This window comes from Mobula hypostoma, chromosome 12 (assembly GCF_963921235.1).
Source record: "Mobula hypostoma chromosome 12, sMobHyp1.1, whole genome shotgun sequence".
In the NCBI taxonomy this organism is placed as follows: Eukaryota; Metazoa; Chordata; class Chondrichthyes; order Myliobatiformes; family Myliobatidae; genus Mobula; species Mobula hypostoma.
The window spans coordinates 103,601,428-103,623,095 of NC_086108.1; the positions used below are offsets into that span (position 1 = coordinate 103,601,428).

Sequence of the window (21,668 nt, forward strand, 5' to 3'; positions counted from 1 at the left end):
TAGGCTAGTGGCCGAGATGGAACCGACCAAATTTAAGACCCTCTGCAGCTTCTTTCAGTCCTGAGCAGTAGCCTCTCCATCCCAGACAGTGATGCTTCACATAGTTAGTACTGGAGACCAGGATTAAATGAAAGTCATTGGAACTGTGTGGCACCCCTGTGCCAGTCTGAAGTTCACCACCTCTGAACCATGGTATAATGCAAAGGGGAAATCAAAGACAATGCTGGACAAAGAAATCCTGGTTAGCAATATCTAATTTTTACATTTACTTCATTAGCTAGCTGCAGAAAGAAACAAAGAAGAGTCTCAGCCTGAAACGTCGACTATCTATTCATTTCCATAGATGCTGCCTGACCTGCTGAATTTCTCCAGCATTTTGTGTGTGTTACTTTGGATTCCCAGCATCTGCAAACTTTCTTGTGCTTACATTTAAAAGACATTAACTTGGATTAAAAACATTTTTAAATGCAACTATCATTCTACATCAATGATCTGTAAACAGAAACGGCAGGAGCAAAATATAGACCAAAATAATGTGATAAATTATTACTCTTCATGGAGTACTCAGAGGCTTTTAAGCATGAGTGGTTAGTACTCAATATGTTGATTTAAAACAGTTATATTATTTTTTCCAAAAATACTACAGCTCCATTGTGGCTTTAAGACATTATACTGAAATCTCAATCAAGTATACTCACAACTGGCTGTACCATGATGGCAGATAACCGATAAAAGTTCATACGTTGTGATTTGAGAAGGGCTGTCTTTAGCAAGGAAAGGCTGAAGGTCAAGTCCTTCCAATGGGAATGACACATGGTTGTTGATTTTGGTGGAAAACATGAGTTCGTGTCTGAATCGCTTCAAATGAATGCATAAAATCTACAAACAAAAATGTGCAATTATGATTTTATCTTTCAAAATCTTCAATTACAATTCATTAATTTAAAAACTGAATTACTTAAGGAACTAATTATGAAAGACACACTCCAAACTATGATCCCATAAACCGAGGTGATCTCAATTACTTCTTTACATCTTGGAGTGGGGTATGAAACCACGACTTTCAACTCAAGTGTGAAACAAGATTTTACCAGCAGGATGGATAATGACCAACCTCCATTATCTAATTTGCAATGGGAATTCATGGAAATCAATATTGATATTTCTGATTTCCAATATGCTTCAGTACCCAAACCACTAAAGTATCAAGCTGGAGAACTGCCCCAGATTAGTGGCTGAGTGTTAGACTTTTTGACCTGTGGAGCAACTCTGGGAGCAAACAAGGGAGCCCCTGCATCCACCTTTTAATGCAAGTATATTCCTGCAATTACAACTCAGCAAGAAACCTTGCAAAATCCAATTCACAAACAAAACTTGTACCTAGACTGGAAAACTGTCCCACAGATGGCTCAAGCAACAGCCTGAAGTAGTTTTACTTATAGAATCATACCTTATGGACAACAGGCTAAACTCCTTCATAACAATCCCAGGGTCTGTCTGGTTCTGCCAGCTGCAGCCACCAGAGGTGGCTTTCGGATTAGCATTAGTGTACAGGCAAGTTAGAAGTAGCTCTGAGAGCCCTCAATACTGATTCCAGATTTCATGAAGTCAGGGATGGCATCTGATCAAACATGGCCAAAGGAACCTTCCCCTTTATTACCGATCGTCCCCCTTCAGTTGATGTATCATTGTGCCTCCATGTTGAAAAGTATTTGGAAGCAGCAGCAAGGGTAGAACCACTTATGACTGACTCCGAACACAAATGGCTACCAGACTGCACACACCAAATGCTGGAAGAACTCAGCAGGCAAGGCAGCATCTATGGAAAAAACTGGTTCAGAGCCAGGTAGTGACTGAATCTGATTGACCTCAACCTCACCAACATAATTGTGGCTTAGCTACTAAGCCCAATGGAACAGCTTCTACTGACAGGAGAAGAGCAAAGGCAGGTTACTGGAGCCTTAAAGCCAGTTGATCCGGGCAGATGGACCTCATAAGCATTGGTTGGCAGCTCACCTAGGAGAAGAAAAATTCTGATCTCAAACCTCTGCTCCCTTGCAGCTATCTCACTCATGGAGAAGGCTTCAGCTGTAAACCCCAAGGGTAAAATCTGGAGCTGGAGTCCCTAAAGCAGTCCTGACCAGTAGACTTTGCGACACTGCTGGTGCCAAATTGTATCAGTCTCTGCTTTGGATTCATCAGATGCATGGAGAGGGGGAGTCTGCTACATGGATACACCTTGTTCTCCTATTGTACTGCCCTGGCTTGTGTGTCTAGACAACTAGGACACAACATCCATAGTTGACTCTGACCAACAGAAGCCTCAGAGTAAAGTGTACTGAAATGAAATGACGCAGCACGAGAAGCACTGCCAAGAATTGATCCTGGTTTTAGGAGAAGCGCAGAACCACATGGCAGAAGCAGCGCAACTAAAACTGAGAAGTTAACGGAGTCAAGATGCACCACAGGGATGCAGATGTGCTAGACATAGAAAAACAAAATGGAATAGGGAGAGCCAAGTGATCTTATACCTTAAGCAATCAGTTTGAAATACTGGTCATGCTGCATCGATTCACAGATAGTGGTGGACAATTAAGTGGCTATCAGGCAAAAAAAATATAACTCCAAGGTCATTAGCTAAACAGCAGCAAAGTGATGGCAAGGTTTGTCAGTGATGATATCAAGTAAACCTCCACTCATCAATAATTCAATCACTGCTGTGAAAAACCAAAATAATTGCAGATACTGGAAATTTTTTTATTATGATGATGTGTGTCAAGGTATTGGGTGGCGGGGCAGAGATATGTCTCTACCAAAGGAGATGCAAGTCATTCTTGTCTCGCTAGACTGCAGGTTATCCTTGGGCAAGTGTAGCACCTGCTTAGCCCCCCAATCAGGGCCATGTGAAGCCCTGGGAGCAGGTGGTAGGTGGTCGTATGAGCAGTTGATGCATATCACAAATCTTGGGTATGCGACCACTGACACCAGGCAGACAAGCTCTTAAGAGTACTCATAATGGCTGGGGTCACCCATCTTGTAAAGACACTACTCAGAAGAGGTAATGTAAAATATTTGCCAAAAACAATCATGGTCACCCATGTCATTTAACACAGCACATAATGATGATGACGTACAGTTGAGGAATTATATGCAGAATTAAAAGGGCTAAAACCTAACTGACTTATTGGCAGCTTTACAAGTTGTGCTGTGAAAATAATGTATGAACAAAGAAGTGTTTCTTGCATGAGAAAGCTGCTCTGTGTACCCTCATCAAAGTATGTATGTGATAACGGACGTATAACAGCAGCTCAGACAGTACTCAGGTGCTCACTGGATTTGCAGATTTTCCCAAGCTCTGTGAGCAGGACTCTGTAGTTTAACTGAGTGACGAAAGCTTGCTGATAAACAGTATGTAATTTTAATAATTGTGTTTGACAATTATTCCCTGGGTCTGAACCTAAAGTCCTCTAATAGAGGCAGTTCAACACAGTGAAAACCTTGGCTTGCATACTGCTCAAATAGATCAACTGATTGAGCACATCTGCATGAAAGATTGCTATAGAAAAGCAGCATCCATCATCAAAGATCCTCATCACCCACAGCATACCCTTTTCTCGCTGCTGCTATCGGGTAGAAATGCCTCAGGACTCGCACCACAGACTTGCAAGAACAGTTACTACCCCTCAACCATCAGGCTCTTGAATAAAAGGGGATAACTACACTCATTCTATTTCTGATGTTCTCACAACCGATGATTTCACATTAAGGACTCTTTATCTTGTTATTTCATACTCGTTATTTAATGCTATTTACTTATATTTGCAGTTTGTTTTTCATTGGAGGAGAAGAAGATGGCGGCGTGACACAGCATGCAGCGGCCACTCCGGTGAATGATATCTGTTATCTGTCAAGTAGGGTGCCGTGCACAATCCTGATTTGATGGAGACAGACATGAGAGCACGGAGGAACATCTGGAGAAACTTCTGAAATGCCTTCTTTGCTGCTGTTGCTACTGTGTGATCCAGAATCTCCAGAGGAGAAGGCCCCGAGACCTCGGCTTTGTTTGTTGCTCGGTGGCTGGGGCGGGGTCGAAGCGCTCAGCAGAGATGGTGCTCGTGTCGGAGGCTCGAAGTTTTCGGATGGACTCAGAGTCGGCTGTGGTCAGGTGCTTCCAAAGCATCGGCAGTTGTCAGTGCCTGGAGGTTTATGGCAGGGAGAGCTTCTCCCTTTTGCCTCCTGCTATCAGGACTATCGGGAGTCGATTGGAACTTTGAGACTTTTTTTTTACCGTGCCCATGGTCTGCTCTTTATCAAATTATGGTATTGCTTTGCACTGCTGTAACTATATGTTATAATTATGTGGTCTTGTCAGTGTTAGTCTTTGGTTTGTCCTGTTTTTTTTTGTGATATCACTCTGAAGGAACATTGTATCAGTTCTTAATGCATGCATTTCTAAATGACAATAAATGAGGACTAAGTGCCCTCATAATCTAATCTAATATAATCATTGATCCTGTTTAATAGCTACTGTTCTATAGATTTGCTGAGAATGCCAGCAGGAAGAAGAAACCCTCAGGGTCGTATGTGGTGAAATGTATGTACTCTAAAAACAAAATTTACTTAGAACTTTAGAATCATTACACAGTGCATGAGGAAGAACAGGCAAAACTAACAATGTAGAATAAACTAACATCTACAGGTAAAAAATAACATGCAAGATCAGAGAAGCAGTCTATGGTTCAGGTCAGAAGCTCTTCGTCAGAATTTGATTTGAGTTTTGCCAGGACCACTCAGCTCTAGACATTACCACGTTGTGGTTCCAAATACAGACCAAAGAGCTGAATCACACAAGTGAGGTATGTGTGACTACACTTGACATCAAAGAATTCTAATCTGATGGAAATTAACAGGTATCAAGGGGAAAGATCTCCAATGGTTGAAAATATATTACATACAAAAGGGAGATGGTCAGGAGTATTGGAGGTCAAGCATTCAATTGCCCCGATACTGGTTCTTCAGGTCATTGCCCATTGCCATTCATCAACACCTTTCCGTCCACTGGAAAATCAGAGGGGGAATGTTTGTTGATGATTACATAATGCTCAATTCCATTGGTAATCTTCAAAATATAAGACAGTCTGTGCCTGTATGCAGAAACATCTAGACACCGCTTTAGCTATGGGCTGATGAGTTGCAAGTAACATTAGTGCCACTAAAGTGTCAGTGTCCATCTTCAAAAAGACAGCATCTAACCATCGAGCCTTGACGATCCAAGGTAACAGCATCATTGACTTCCGTAACATAAAAAAATTAGGGGATCACTATTACTACCATGCCTAAAGAGCAAGTTAGAAGGTATCCTGCAACAAATGGCTCATCTCCATACACACCGTTGTCTTTCCACCATTTCCATTAAGTCTGGGATATGGAGGAATACACTTCACATGTCTGGATGAGTGCAATTCCAAGAGCCATTGTGCTCAAAACCATTTGGCTCCATCAAGCAGAACAATGGTTTCAATGTGTACCATGAACAAACCTGCTGCCCCTGTCATCTAGGACAAGGACAACAGACTCATGGACACATCGCCATCTGCTGGTTCCACTCTAAGTAGCATACTATCCTGAATTTCAAATAAATTCCTGTTCCTTCAGCACCACTGGCCCTGGATCCTAGATCTGCCTCAGGGCAACAGAACTGTGGGAAAACCTCACAAGAAGGGTGGCAGAGGCAATGCACCATCACTTTCTGAAGGTCAGTTAGGGTTGGGCAATATATGCTGGTCTTGCCAGCAATACCTAGATCCTCAAACAAAAAAATGAATAAATTGTATAAAGCTCTAAATCAAATGCAAAGCAGGAGATTAAAAGTACCATCTCAGAATTCCACAGAATAATTGAATTGTTGAAACACCCAGAAGTTTATTTAGCTAGTGGAAACATAAAATTCCAAGTAACAATAGACTTACTGCAGTGGTACATACCTCGGGTAACATTAGCACTTTGCAGAATTTTACACCATTTCTCAACCTAGAAGTACAAGAAAATGCTGGGTAAGGAAACAAAAGTAATTGTATTTCCCACAGACAATATACAATCCACCTTCCAGTGAATGCCATCAACCATTTAATTTCCCCGAGGCAAAATTCACAACTTATTTATCCAGACAATTCAACTCATTGGAGGAGCGCACAGATATTCCCTGTACCCCACCACTGTCATTATGTGCAAGACTCCCAGCAACCTGAGTAACGTTTTTAATCACCTCAGCCTCACAGGCCTTATTGCCTCAGAGTCAAGAGGTTCTGCACATGCTGGAAATCTCGAGCAACACACAAAATGCTAGAGGAGCTCAGCAAGTCAGGCAGCATCTATGGAGGGGAATAAACAGTTGGCGCTTTGGGCTGAGTCCTGATAAAGTATCCTGGTCTGAAACAGCAACTGTTTATTCCCCTCCATAAATGCTGCCTGACTTGATGAGCTCCTCCAGAATTTTGTGTGTGTTGCTTATAGCTGCAGTACTGTTTATCCAATAAAACACTGAAGGAGTTATTTGCTATTTTCCAAACTATGGGCGAGATGAATATGGACAAGAAAGGTTAACTCTCCCAGATGGTTCATTCATAATCAATCTATACTTAAGACATCCGTTAGTCTTGCGAGACCATGGATCTGTGCCTGGAAAGTCTTCACTCTCCAGGGCGCCGGCCTGGGCAAGGTTGTATTGACGACCAGCAGTTGCCCATGCTACAAGTCTCCCCTCTCCACGACACCGATGTTGAACAAAGGAAGGTCATTAGGACCCATACAGCCTGGCACTGGTGTCGTCGCAGAGCAATGTGTGGTGAAGTGCCTTGCTCAAGGACACAACACATTGCCTCAGCTGGGGCTCGAACTCACAAATTTCAGGTCACTAGTCGAACGCCTTAACCACTTGGCCATAATACATGGTTAGCTCTCTGAGGAAGCCACATCATGGGCTTGCCTAACACTGTACACCCGAAACTCTGAGCTCTGTGGCAGGTAAAGATGAATGGAGCTGGTGCTTCAGGGATGTAGCCACAATTTCTCTGGGTAAAAAACGCAACATGCACACGTTAGCGTAGTAGCTAGTACAATGCTATTACAGCTCAGGGCATCAGAGCTTGAAGTTCAATTCGGACATCATCTATAAGGGGCTTGTTTGCCCTCCCCGTGAATGAATGTGCTTCCTCCAGATGCTCCTGTTTCTTCCCACAGTCAAAGGACGTACCAGTTAGTAGGTTAATTGGTCTTTGGGCAAGGGTTAAATCAGTAGGTTCTTGGTGGTGTGGCTTAAAGGGCCAAAAGGGACTATTCCACGCTGTATCTCAAAATAAATCAACAAACAAACAAACTTCTGTATTTACTGACTCAAGCTCAAAGCAGAGAGGCAACATTCAGGATTATTTTGAAAACATTGAATCCATGGATCAGGAGTACACAGAAACTCAACATGTACAATGGAAGAAGTCCATCACCCCACAAACTAATGCCAGGCAATTCCTACCTATGGGAGAACCCATAGTTTCCTACATTAGTCACCTCAAAACCCGCAAAACCAGAATACAATTGCGACAAAAACATCTTGCTCCTCTTCACCAAGAAACTGCAGATGCTGGGATTTCAGGTGTGAAAAAAAGCTGCTGGAAGTACTCAGTAGGTCAGGCAGCATCCTTGGAAGCAAAGAGATTGGGTCTCAATAGTGCATCAGGACTTTTCGACTCAAAGCGTCGACTATGATTTTACCTCCACAGATGCCACCTTACCAACTGTATTTTTAAACAATGGCTTCAATTAGCTTACTATATACAGCAGCAATAAAATTCCTTTTCATGAGTAACTCAGTGTAAACAGTGCACACAGTAACATTAAATACAGCAATGAGTGCTAAACAGCAGAATGATGCAAAGATTGTTGTGCAATCTGAAATAGTGCTAAAAGGAATAAAGCAGTGACAAAGACAAAATAACCAAGAAAAGGTGAACTAAAACTACTTAAACATAGCAGCACCACCAGTAAGAGGATGTAAAAGAGGTGATTATTTCAGAAGTCTAATAGCAGTGGGGGTAAACCTGTTCTTAAGTCTGGACATCCGGGCTTTCAAGCTCCTGTATCTTCTCCTGGAAGGTAGAAGAGAGAAAAAGGAATGGCCAAGGTGGCAGGCATCCTTGATGAATCTTTCATGTTTTGTAACTTCAAAGCATTAAACTAATTCAAAGGAAGACACAGGAGTCCAGGAATGCGGGTCTAACTTCGAGTTTACTTTTAAGGGGGACACGCATATATCACCTGGAAACATGATGATGTATGCAATTCACGTATTTATAAATATAACCCAAAACGAATATTTAAACAAGTAAACAATCCAACAATATAGTATATACAAGATTATTCAAATATTACTGAAACATTAAATACACAACACTCCTCCCCGCTTAGTTATAAGCTCCAACTCAAAAGAGAATTTGTCTCAACTATATAAACAGTGTACCATATAAAACAACTACTATATACAGCACAGTTAATTTTTAAATGATCCCATTCAGGCTTAAAGACGGTCGTTGTGGAGGATTTCTTACTCATGTGGGATAAAGTCTTTCCAGACAAGGGGGATCACTTGGCTTGGCAAGTGAGACTTGTGGCTGTGAAACAATCTCAGGCTTTGGGGCCTCCTCCATGGTGGTTGTAGGAGATGACTGAGATTGTAGGAAGTGGTTCTGACAGATGTAGCCACCTTTCGTTTTCCTTCCTTTTTCTTCTTCTAGTTTGTGCTTCTTGATATTGGGAAGGTGCATTTAGTTCACTGGAGTATTTTTCTTATTAATTCTTCTATTGCTCCCTTCATGATCTGATCTCTCCTCTTTGTTTCCTCATCCACAACATCATCTGATGAATCCTCTGTTTTTGTATCTCCATCGACTCCTTTCTTTATGGTCTTCTATTCATCTAGCTGGGTTTGGTCTTTGCATCTACTTTTACAAGTAGCTTTTTGTCTCCCACTTGAAGTTCAAGCAATAATCTTAAACAGCAGATTCTGGTACTTTATACTCACAAAAGCCAAATTCTTGCAACTCTCTTCCAGATTAAAGCCAAGCCACATTCACAAGTAACTGCCTGATTAAGATAAGTCACCAATAAAAAATATTGTAGTTGGACCACAGCTTTCACCAGTTTCCTGCTTCCTCTGAGCAGCATGGTCCTTCCTTGATCCAATATACTTTTCACCCAGAAGCACAGAGATCGGCACCAACACCTCTTTGTACTCTTTTGGGCAACAGCTCATGGTGTTTGGCATGGAGACAGCCGTGGCATCGTCCAGTTCCTTTCTTAATTCTCTTTCAGTTGGCTTCATTGCAAGGGTTATGGTATGCAAATTGTGTTTAGATCTCCAATCAAGTTGTAGTTGTCTCAGCCAATCATGTCCCCACAACACTGGCCCTCCTGTTTTTACCATATACAAGCTCAATTGGCTTGTTAGTTATTGTATTTCACTGTCATGAACGTCATTCCCACAGAAGCTATTTTTTCTTCAGTATAAGTTCTTTGTTGGATATCTGCAGTATTTTTGAAATGCCTCTCAAATTCATTTTGTGGAATCACTGAAACAGCCAAACCAGAGTCCAATTCCATTTAAATTAATTTGCCATTCACTTCTGCCATAAGCCATATTGCTTGTTTATTGTTAATTTTCACATTGTAACTCTCAAGGGAACCCAGCCCAGCATCACTCTCATCATTATCAAATTTTTCATCAACAGTCTGCAGATTAGTGCTGTCTTTGAAACAGCAATGTAACTTTTTATCTTTTTCTCATTTCTGAGTAGTTCACTTATTTTTATCTGTACAACATGCTCTTTGTACAAGTCCTACTTTATTGCATTTTCTACACGTTTAACCTTTAAACTTACATTTGTTTGGAGAACAAGAGTTCCTGCTGCAACACAATTTGTCTGGCCAGGCCGGTTTCTGTTTAGACATTGTAATTTTGTTCATGCTCACTTTCATTCCTGACTCCAACTCATTTGCATCTCTGTCTGTGGTTTCCATTGAAACAGCAATTTCAACTGCTCTTTTAAATGTAAGTTGTGCTTCAGTTAGGAGCCATTTTTGAATATTTTCTTGTAAAATTCCACAAACTAAGTGACCTTAGTGTATTATTAAGCCTATTACCAAACTGTCAATATTCAGACAATCGCTTCAATTCAGTCACGTACACAGGAATGGACTCCCCTTCCTTTTGATTCTGCTTATGAAACTGAAAGTGTTCTGCAATAAATGATGGGTTTGGTTCTAAATGTTCCTGCACTACTTTGACAATATCAATAAAGGTAATTTCTGCTGGTTTGGTTGGAGCCTTTATGGCTTTAAACCCAATGCACTCAGCAAAATTGGTATTCATTTCTCATTGGCTACTTTATTCGCTACAAAATATTGTTGAATTAGCTCGGTATACATGAGCCAAATACCCGTTGAGCAATCAAACATATCAATCTTTCCAGCCAGCCATTTCTGCTCTTTTTTTAAAAAATGATTATCACCCAGTACTGACTATTTACGAACGCATGAATTCTTCCGTTTTCTAACTTAAAAAAAATCTCAAACATGTTTTCCCTTCCAAAGAACACATATTGCACTGCCTTTTGTAACTCAAAAGCCTCTTGCTGTTTTTTTTTTAGCCCGAACTTCATGCTGAGCTTCAGTAGGTTGATTCCCTTCTCGGATTTATTTTAAAAATACCTCACCGCCAATGTTATGTTTTGTAATTTCAAAACATTAAACTAATTCAAAGGAAGACATGGGAGTCCAGGAATGCGGGTCTAACTTCTAGTTTACTTTTAAGGGAGGAACACACATATTATATGGTAGCATGATGACGTATGCAGTTCACGCATTTGTATATAACCTGTAATGAATTATTGAAATGAATAAGAATGCATAAGCAAATAATTTATATACAAAATTAATCAAATATTACTGAAAGATTAAATACACAACAGAATCTACAAGCGTACATGAAACAATGTATTGTTAAAATGGACTGGATGGAAGGAAGTGACAAGCCTGTAATGGACTAGCCTGTGGTTACCACCCACTGCAGGTTACTTTAGTTGAGGGCAGAGTAATTGCCACACCAAATTGACATACAACCCATCAGGATACATTTTATCTCACATCTATAGAGGTTTGAGAGAATACTCGCAAATATGCCAAATCGTCTTGGATGCCCAGGCAGTGATTCTTTAATTTAAAGATACAACAGCATGGTAACAGGCCCTTCTGGCCCAATGTACCTGCACTGCCCAAATGCATGCGTGTGAACAATTAGCCTACTATCCCGTACGGTCTGGAGGAAAACGCACAAACTTCCTACAGACAGTGGTGGGAATCGAACCCAGGTCACTGGTGCTATAACAGCAATATGCTAGCTGCTACACCACTGTGCCACCCCTTCCTAATCACTGCAGTGTAATGGGAGCAGAACAGGTTGTTGTGATATGGATGCAAAGGAAAGTTGTGCTGTTGACCATCTCTACGGCAGCTCCGTTGATGAGGACAGCATTGTGTTCACCCTCCCAACCATCCCCAGGTTCCTTAAATCAAAACGAACATTTGTATCTTACTGAAGGACTGGGTTGTTGTTCTGACACCATGGCACAAGGTTCATGATTTGTTTCCTGTGCTCTATCTCATCACTGTTGGTCTGGACGATAACAGTGGCATCATCAACAAACTTAAAGATCAATCCAGTGCTTAATCTCATTTCTCCACCGCTATCTAGAAGTTAACTACACTCAGTGGCCACTTTATTTGGTACACCTGCTTGTTAATGCAAATATTTAATTAATCAATCATGTGGCAGCAACTCAATGCATAAAAGCATGTAGGCATGGTTAAGAGGTTCATTTGTTGTTCAGACCAAATATCAAAATGGGAAAGAAATGTGATCTAAGAGACTCTGACCATGGAATGATTGTTGCTGCCATACAGGGTGGTTTGAGTACCTCAGAAACTGCTGATTTCCTGGAATTTTAATGCATACCAGTATATAGTTTACAAAGAATAGTGCAAAATACAAAAAAAAACACCCAGTGAGTGGCAGTTCAGTGGATGAAAATGCCTTGTTAGAGAGAGGTCAGAAGAGAATGGCCAGACTGGTTCAAACTGGCAGGAAGAGGTCAGTAACCCAAATAACCACGCATTACAACAGTGATGTGCAGAAGAGCACCTCTGAACGCACTATATGTTGAACCTCAGAATGGATGAGCGACAGCAGAAGAACACGAACATACACTCAGTGGACACTTTATTAGCTACAGGAGGTTACTGTAGCTAATAAAGTGATAACTGAGTGTACTGTATCTGTACGTCTTCCTGATATGGGTGTTAAAATATTCTTTTGCCTCTCTGAACTAGTATCTTCTTGTACAGATCATTTACATATACAGGGTCCTTTTTTCACCTTGTGAATGTCAAAGACCCTTCCCCTGTTATCTCTTGCCAAAGTTCAGTTTACTGCTGCTCAGTCCCAATCAATGGCTGCAGTCTTAAATCAATAATCTGCTTTTCTGTTGACACACACCATTAGCCAACCTCCAAAGTGCTCCAGAAAACTTTAGTTATATAAAAGTGCTCTGGCTTTTGCTTCATCTGTCACATGTACATACAGTGAAATGCGTTGTTTGCATCAAATCGAATCAGCGAGAATTGCAGTGTGCAAGTGTCGCCACGCTTCCAGTGCCAACATAGCATGCCCACAACTCACCAATCCTTACTCTAACCATGTATCTTTGGAGCATAGTAGTAGAGTACACAAAGGAAACCGACACAGGCAGAATGCACAAACTCCTTACAGACAGTGGCAGGAATTGAACCCCAATCGGTAATCACTGGCTGGGACTGTAAAGCAATGCGCTAACTGCTACACTGCCCTGCATCAAACCATGGTTTTTTTTTGAATAACTAGCTGGAGTCATGCTGTATCCCATCAATTAAAAAATTTGTGGAAAGAATACAGTTTGTTTCCATTATTGTATAGATTTTGTAACTTTTTAAATACCCAATTTACACTCATCCCTCTCTCAGGAATACAGGTCCACAGTGCCTTACCCGAAATCCTTGGGGCCAGTTGCATTTCGGAATATAGAATTTTTTGGATTTCAGAACCCACCCCCCCACCCCTGATACCAAAAAACAATATGCTCAAGTCCCTTATTTAACCTGTCTCAATGCGGTGGACTTTAGGACCCGGCGGCGCACCAAACCTACGCACATCCTCCTGTATTAAATCATCTCTAGTTTACTTATAATACCTAATACCATGTAACTGCTATGTAAATAGTTGTTATACTGTATTGTTTAGGGAATAATGACAAGAAAAAAATTTATTTCCAACAAAAACATTCAATAAAACATAAAAATATACAGCTTCAAATGAACCGAATCAAACACATGGTAAATGACTTATTGGAATAAATGTAGAACGTCACTGTCACTATAAAACTTCAGTAACTTGTCTTTCTGTTTATTTAAATCATATACAGTGGTAGTTCCGACACTATTTTCTTTAAATGATCTCTGTACCTTTCTTGAAAATCTATCAGCTTTATTTTGCTGTTGCTGCAGTGCTGATACTCTGGTCATTGCTTCCACTGTACAAGTGATCTCAGATCACTTATCTGTGATGTTAATTCCTGCATACAGAACAGTGATCAAACGGGTCAAACCAATTCTAAAGGTGATGAAAACCAGACCTGAGGGTGCAATCTCTGCACTGCAGGACTGCTTTGATAATAAGAACAGAAAATGTTCAGCAAGGCTGCTACTTATGACAACCATGCTAACATTGAGAAATATGTGGATTCTGTGACCAGCTACATAGAGCAGTATACTATTATCATCACAAAACACATGCGGGTGAGGGCAAATCAGCAGCATGGCTCACTACAAAGGTCTGTGTCAGGCTGAGGGATTGTGGTGCTGCTTTGAAATAGGCAGACGTGACAGCTCACAGGGATAGCTCTCAAAAACTGTGCTTTTCCACTCCATCAGAAACGCGAAATGGGAGCATTCTCAGAAAATTTACAGTCACTTCTGTGATCCCAGAGACACAAGGCGCATGTGGCCGGGAATCCAGAGGCTATAAACAGCAGACTGGCAGCAGACTACAAGTCTACCCTGTGAATCGGTGACCAGGATGCTTCACTCCCTGAGAGGCTGAATGTATTCTATGCACAGAACAAAGTGCTGGTGAGAAAGGAACCCCTCCCTCCAGGAGAGCAGACACTCCATCTGGCTGAAGCTGAGATGAGGAAGACCCTGGCCACAGTCAACCCACTCAAAGCTGCAGGACACAATAATATACCAGGTTGGGTTCTGAAAGACTGCGCAGCCCAGCTGACCGATATATTTCCCCTCAGTCTACAAGGTGGCAACCATTATTCCAGTGCCAAAGGGAGCGATAGCATCCTACCTAAACGACTATCTTCCGGTGGCATTAACATCAACTATGATGAAATGCTTTGAGCGGCTGGTCAAGGAGCACATTAAGGCCTTTCTCCTGACTACATTGGACCCTTTCCAGTTCACTGCTCACTCAAGTTGATCCACTGATGATGCAATAGCCTCTCTCCTCCACTCTATCCTGTCCCAACTGAAAAATGAGGTCTCATATGCCAGTCTGCTGTTTATAGACTTCAGTTTGGTGTTCAACACCATTATACCCCAAAAGCTGGTGGGGAAACTGTCCTCACTGGGTCTCAATACCTCCCTCTGCAATTGGATACTGGACTTAAAAGTAAGGCAACAGTCAGTCCGTGCAGGCAGCAAAGTCTCTCATCCCATCATGCTAAGCGCTGGCGCTTTCCAAGGCTGTGTGCTCAGTCTGCTCCTGTTCACACTGCTGACGCGTGACCATGTCACACTGGTGAATCATTCACAAACTTGATAACACGGTCAAGTTCAAACCACGCTATCAAGTTTGTGGATGACACAACAGTGGTTGGCCTCATCAAGAATGAGGTTGAGACGGAGTATAGGGAGGAAGTGGAGCAGCTGATGGATTGGTGTGAGAAGAACAACCCAAGCCTGAACGTGGAAAAGATCAAGGGGACCAATATCCTTTCAGGGAGGTTTGTTAGTGCTGTTGGAGAGGCTTTAAACTAGATTTGCAGGGGGATGGGAACCAGAGTGCCAGAGCTGACAGTGTGGCTGGGGTGAAAATAAATGTTGTTAAAAGTTCAAGCAAATCAGCTAATAGAAAGGTTGTGAATGGTGGTAAAAATCTTCTGAGGTGTATATATTTCAATGCTAGGAGTATTGCAGGGATGAGTTGAGGGCGTGGATTGACACGTGGAATTATGACGTTATAGCAATTAGTGAAACTTGGCTACAGGAGGGGCAGGACTGGCAGCTTAATATTCCAGGGTTCCGATGTTTCAGATGTGATCGAGGCAGAGGAATGAAAGGTGGGGGAGTAGCATTGCTTGTTAGGGAAAATATTACAGCAGTGCTCAGGCAGGACAGATTAGAGGGCTTGTCTACTGAGTCCTTATGGGTGGAGCTGAGAAACAGGAAAGGTATGGCCACATTAGTGGGATTGTATTACAGACCACCCAATAGTCAACGAGAATTGGAAGAGCAAATCTGCAGGGAAATAGCAAGCAACTGCAGGAAACATAAAGTTGTGGTGGTAGGGGATTTTAATTTTCCATATATTGCTTGGGACTCCCATACTGTTAGGGGTCTAGATGGTTTAGAGTTTGTAAAATGTGTTCAGGAAAGTTTTCTAAATCAATATATAGAGGGACCAACTAGAGGGGATGCAATATTGGATCTCCTGTTAGGAAACAAGTTAGGACAAGTGACGGAAGTCTGTGTAGGGGAGCACTTTGGTTCCAGTGATCATAACACTTGATCATGGACAAGGATAGATCTGGTCCTAGGGTTGAGGTTCTTAACTGGAAGAAGGCCAAATTTGAAGAAATGAGAAAGGATCTAAAAAGCGTGGATTGGGACAGGTTGTTCTCCGGCAAGGATGTGATCGGTAGGTGGGAAGCCTTCAAAGGAGAAATTTTGAGAGTGCAGAATTTGTATGTTCCTGTCAGGATTAAAGGCAAAGTGAATAGGAATAAGGAACCTTGGTTCTCAAGGGATATTGCAACTCTGATAAAGAAGTAAAGGGAGTTGTATGACATGTATAGGAAGCAGGGAGTAAATAAGGTGCTTGAGGAGTATAAGAAGTGCAAGAAAATACTTAAAAAAAGAAATCAGGAGTGCTAAAAGAAAACATGAGGTTGCATTGGCAGTCAAAGTGAAGGATAATCCAAAGAGCTTTTACAGGTATATTAAGAGCAAAAGGATTGTAAGGGATAAAATTGGTCCTCTTGAAGATCAGAGTGGTCGGCTATGTGCGGAACCAAAGGAAATGGGGGAGATCTTAAATAGGTTTTTTGCGTCTGTATTTACTAAGGAAACTGGCATGAAGTCTATGGAATTAGGGGAAACAAGTAGTGAGATCATGGAAATTGTACAGATCGAAAAGGAGGAGGTCCTTGCTGTCTTGAGGAAAATTAAAGTGGATAAATCCCCTGGACCTGACAGGATGTTCCCTCGGACCTTGAAGGAGACTGGTGTTGAAATTGCAGGGGCCCTGGCAGAAATATTTAAAATGTCGCTGTCTACAGGTGAGGTGCCGGAGGATTGGAGAGTGGCTCATGTTGTTCAGTTGTTTAAAAAAGGATCGAAAAGTAATCCGGGAAATTATAGGCCGGTAAATTTAATGTCGGTAGTAGGTAAGTTATTGGAGGGAGTACTAAGAGACAGAATCTACAAGCATTTGGATAGACAGGGACTTATTAGGGAGGGTCAACATGGCTTTGTGCGTGGTAGGTCATGTTTGACCAATCTATTGGAGTTTTTCGAGGAGGTTACCAGGAAAGTGGATGAAGGGAAGGCAGTGGATATTGTCTACATGGACTTCAGTAAGGCCTTTGACAAGGTCCTGCATGGGAGGTTAGTTAGGAAAATTCAGTCGCTATGTATACATGCAGAGGTGGTAAATTGGATCAGACATTGGCTCAATGGAAGAAGCCAAAGAGTGGCAGTAGAGAATTGCTTCTCCGAGTGGAGGCCTGTGACTAGTGGTGTGCCACAGGGATCAGTGCTGGGTCCATTGTTATTTGTCATCTATATCAATGATCTGGATGATAATGTGGTAAATTGGATCAGCAAATTTGCTGATGATACAAAGATGGGAGGTGTAGTAGACAGCGAGGAAGGTTTTCAGAGCCTGCAGAGGGACTTGGACCAGCTGGAAAAATGGGCTGAAAAATGGCAGATGGAGTTTAATGCAAACAAGTGTGAGGTATTGCACGTTGGAAGGACAAACCAAGGTAGAACATACAGGATTAATGGTAAGGCACTGAGGAGTGCAGTGGAACAGAAGGATCTGGGAATACAGATACAAAATTCCCTAAAAGTGGCGTCACAGGTAGATAGGGTCATAAAGAGAGCTTTTGGTGCATTGGCCTTTATTAATCGAAGTATTGAGTATAAGAGCTGGAATGTTATGATGAGGTTGTATAAGGCATTGGTGAGGCCAAATCTGGAGTATTGTGTTCAGTTTTGGTCACCAAATTACAGGAAGGATATAAATAAGGTTGAAAGAGTACAGAGAAGGTTTACAAGGTTGTTGCTGGGACTTGAGAAACTCAGTTACAGAGAAAGGTTGAATAGGTTAGGACTTTATTCCCTGGAGCGTAGAAGAATGAGGGGAGATTTGATAGAGGTATATAAAATTATGATGGGTATAGATAGAGTGAATGCAAGCAGGCTTTTTCCACTGAGGCAAGGGGAGAAAAAAACCAGAGGACATGGGTTAAGGGTGAGGGGGGAAAAGTTTAAAGGGAACATTAGGGGGGGGCTTCTTCACACAGAGAGTGGTGGGAGTATGGAATGAGCTGCCAGATGAGGTGGTAAATGCGGGTTCTTTTTTAACATTTAAGAATAAATTGGACAGATACATGGATGGGAGGGGTATGGAGGGATATGGTCTGTGTGCAGGTCAGTGGGACTAGGCAGAAAATGGTTCGGCACAGCCAAGAAGGGCCAAAAGGCCTGTTTCTGTGCTGTAGTTTCTCTGGTTCTATGGTTAAATCATTGTGGACTTCAGGAAGGTGTAGTTGAACCATCCCCTCTGCGAATACACAGCTCCTCTGTAGAGAAAGTTAAGTGGACCAATTTCCTGGGAGTTCACATCGCGGATGACCTCACCTGGTCCCTTAACATCAGCTCCCTGAATAAGGCGGCGCAGCAACGCCTCCACTTCCGAAGAAGGTTAACGCAAGCAAGGCTCATAGCCCTCATCCTAACTACATTTTACAGGAGCTCCATTGAGAGCATCCTGGCAAGTTGCATCTCCATCTGGTATGGGACGTCAAGCATTGGACCTGAAGTCCCTACAATGGACTGTGAGAACAGCGGAGAGGATCATAGGGGTCTCCCTACCATCCATCGGGGACATTTATCAGGAGTGCTGTATACACAGGGCCATTAGTATTATTATTAATACTAATACTAACCCATCCATCCAGCATCCTCTTTGACTTTTTACCATTAGGCAAAAGACTACAATGCATAAAAGCAGGAACAGTCAGGATGGGAAGTAATTTCTTCCCCCAGGTCATCAGGCTTCTGAACTATGGCTGCATCACATTCGAAGTGTCACTGGTTAATCTATTCCGTACCTTACAATATTTAACATTGATACACTTTAGTTTGTTATGTATGTGTGATTCATCGGTAGCTCTGTAGATTTCATCCTTAACTTCATAGGTGTTATGTGTTTTACATCCTGATTCAAAGAAACATTGTCTCGTTTCTGTATACATTACTTATGTTTTATATATATATATATCTAAAATGACAATAAACCTCACTTGTCACAAGACCTTGTAACAGACTGCATGATTGATCAATTGAATTGGTTGTACAGAAATGCATTTACTGTCTTTGTATTACTCCATGTGGATGCTTCCCCTTTACAAAAGTAAGTACACATTAAAAAATAAATAAGTAGTGTAGAGAGAGAGCAAAAGCAGTGAGGTAGTGTTCATGTGTTTATAGTCCATTCAGAAATTCGATGATAGAGGGGAAGAAGCTCTTCTTATTATTCTCACAGTCTATGCTTGCATATTTTTGGATAGCCTTCATTTAAAAAAAAAGTTTACATGTCTAAAGGAACAACCATATGGGGTTTCTCTTCATAATTTCTAATTAACTTATGATTAGATTGGCTGGTTGAGTAGTGTCACAACAACAACCTTGCACAACGCTGCGCATCTATTTTCTGTCTGTCTATATTGTATTTTGTGTTGTGCGTTTATTATGGGTACTTTTTCACATGGGTTAGAGAAGTACTGCACAGAAGTGGCCCTTTGGCCCATCTAGTAGGGTTGAGGCGGGTAGAAGGGAATGAGCATAGTTACACATTGACGCTTTGTCTTCAGGTTGTTTAGTCTAGTTGAATTCGAGGCGACTGCTGAAGATACTCTTGTTGATTGTTAATTTCTCTATTATGTTATTTGATCACTAATTAGACCGTTACATTGCTAGCTTTAGTTTAATTAGTTATTTTAAAAAATCACTACAAGATTGCTCGTCTTTGCTGGTTTTGTAATGAATGATCAAATGTACTTTTTTCAATTTGGAAATCCGTTATTTTAGGAGCACGTCATACAGTACAACCTCATCCTACTCAGACTCTGAGCAGCTTTAGTTTGAGTTCAAATAACCACTACAGTCAGGAAGATCAAGGAGTTGATGTAAGGTTTCACAAAGGGGAAGTCGAGTACACATACACAGTTCCTGGGTGTCAACGTCCCGTAAGACCTATCCTGGGCACAACATATTGATGCAATTATGAAGAAGACATGCCAGTGACTATATTTCATTAGGAGTCCAGCACATTTCTACAGGTGTACTGTGGAGAGTATTCGAACTGATTGCATCGCTCATCTGGTTTGGCAAGGCCATTACACAAGATAAAAAAAAACCTTGCAGAGGATTGTAGTCTTAGCCAGCTCCTTCGTGGGCACTAGCCTCCTCACCATCAAGGCAGCATCCATCATCAAAGACCCCTTTACCCTGGTCATGTCAACTCATTACTATCATCAGGGAGGAGATACAGGGATTAACTTCCTCTCCTCTGTCATCAAATTTCTGAATGGACAATGAACCCATGAACACCACCTCACTCCTTCCCCCTTTTTCTTTCCTCCATGACCTTCTGTTTTCTACAATCAGATTCCCCCTTCTCCAACCCTGTATCTCTTTCACCAATCAACTACAGAACCATACCATTAACAGTACAAAGCTTAAAGAGAAAAAGAAAATATAAGTCAAGACATATAAAATGCTGGAGATCCTCCAGCATTTTGTTTGTGTTGCTTGGATTTCCAGCATCTGCAGATTTTCTCTCGTTTCTGATTGGCTCACTATTTTTGCTCTCTCTTTGTATTACTTATTTTTTAAATATATACTTATTTTTGTAATTTATAGTATATTTTATGTATTGTACTGCACTGATTCCAAGTAGTTGTTAGCGTGTCACAGTGGCTACCCCCCAGTACACTGCTTCAACAGGTAGGCTAAACCAGGTGAGGATAGCCGGTGTGTCTCATACCCCATGCCTGTCCTAGCATGTGCAGTCAGCTCTGACGGACTGGGTGGAGGAGATCTACAGCGAGATCCAATGTCCAGAAAGGCAGATCCACTTTCCCGCTTTAAAAACTTTACTGCACTGGCTTCCAGTCATCATTGGACAATCACCATACTGTACTAATGCTGGATAACAACAAATTTCATGACATATCAGTGATAATCAACCTGATTCTGATTATCTCTACTTCCAAGCATGTTCTCCTGTTCCTAGAGTCGTCCTCTTCAGGTTCAGTTCTTCTCTGATACCTTTATTACAAATTTCCATTCCACAAAATTACAATTATGTAGCTAGTAAATCATAAAGTAAATCACAATCATATACCTTTCTACCAAATAGCATTTTGACAGCAGCCTCATCTTAAAGACTAACAGTTCAATAAGACAGCTCACTTCCATCACCACATAGCTTAGCTAGGGATGCCAATCAAAGCTGGCCTCCTGAGCAATGTTCATATATTTAAGTGAGACAATTAGTGGTTAGCTAAAGAAGGTTTGAGAAATGCTCAGTAAACCCCAGGTCAAGCTTAGAATAGAAAGTAGCATTGGAATATTGACGAGTGGGTGCACATACTATGACAAAAATCTATATATTTAAGCTAAAGCCAAGCTGATATTGGTGCTCCTGCCATGATTTTCTTGCAGCCATGTTTACCTTTTGTAACTATGCCTTTGTCTGTACATATGCCACTTAACCAGCTGATTTCCTGCAGATGCCACCTAACCAGCTGGATTTCCTGCAGCAGCTTGTTTTTATTTTTGATGAGGGCAGCAATGAAAATCCTTTTTACAAAGGACTCAGAGTAGCAGGGTGTGACGAGTACTAAACAGCAAATTGCAGTATAATCTGAAAAAGGTGCTAAAAGAAACCCAAGGTTACAATAATGGAATAACCAAGAGAGGGAGAACCAAAACATGGCAGCACCAGCAGG

At 41.5% G+C, this 21,668-nt stretch overlaps 1 protein-coding gene across 6 annotated transcripts in view; it reads right to left on the minus strand.

The window, feature by feature from the left end:
- usp33 (ubiquitin specific peptidase 33) overlaps positions 1–21,668 on the minus strand; it is a 156,905-nt gene that overhangs the window by 53,716 nt on the left and 81,521 nt on the right. For 5 of the 6 annotated variants that reach the window (XM_063064734.1, XM_063064733.1, XM_063064732.1 and 2 more), the window contains exons 17-19: positions 8,094–8,141; positions 5,985–6,030; positions 699–879 (exon numbers count right to left, since the gene is read on the minus strand). In XM_063064734.1, the coding sequence (XP_062920804.1) occupies positions 699–879; positions 5,985–6,030; positions 8,094–8,141 (275 nt within the window). The remainder of the gene's footprint in view (positions 1–698; positions 880–5,984; positions 6,031–8,093; positions 8,142–21,668) is intronic. The other variant, XM_063064737.1, reaches the window with a different exon arrangement.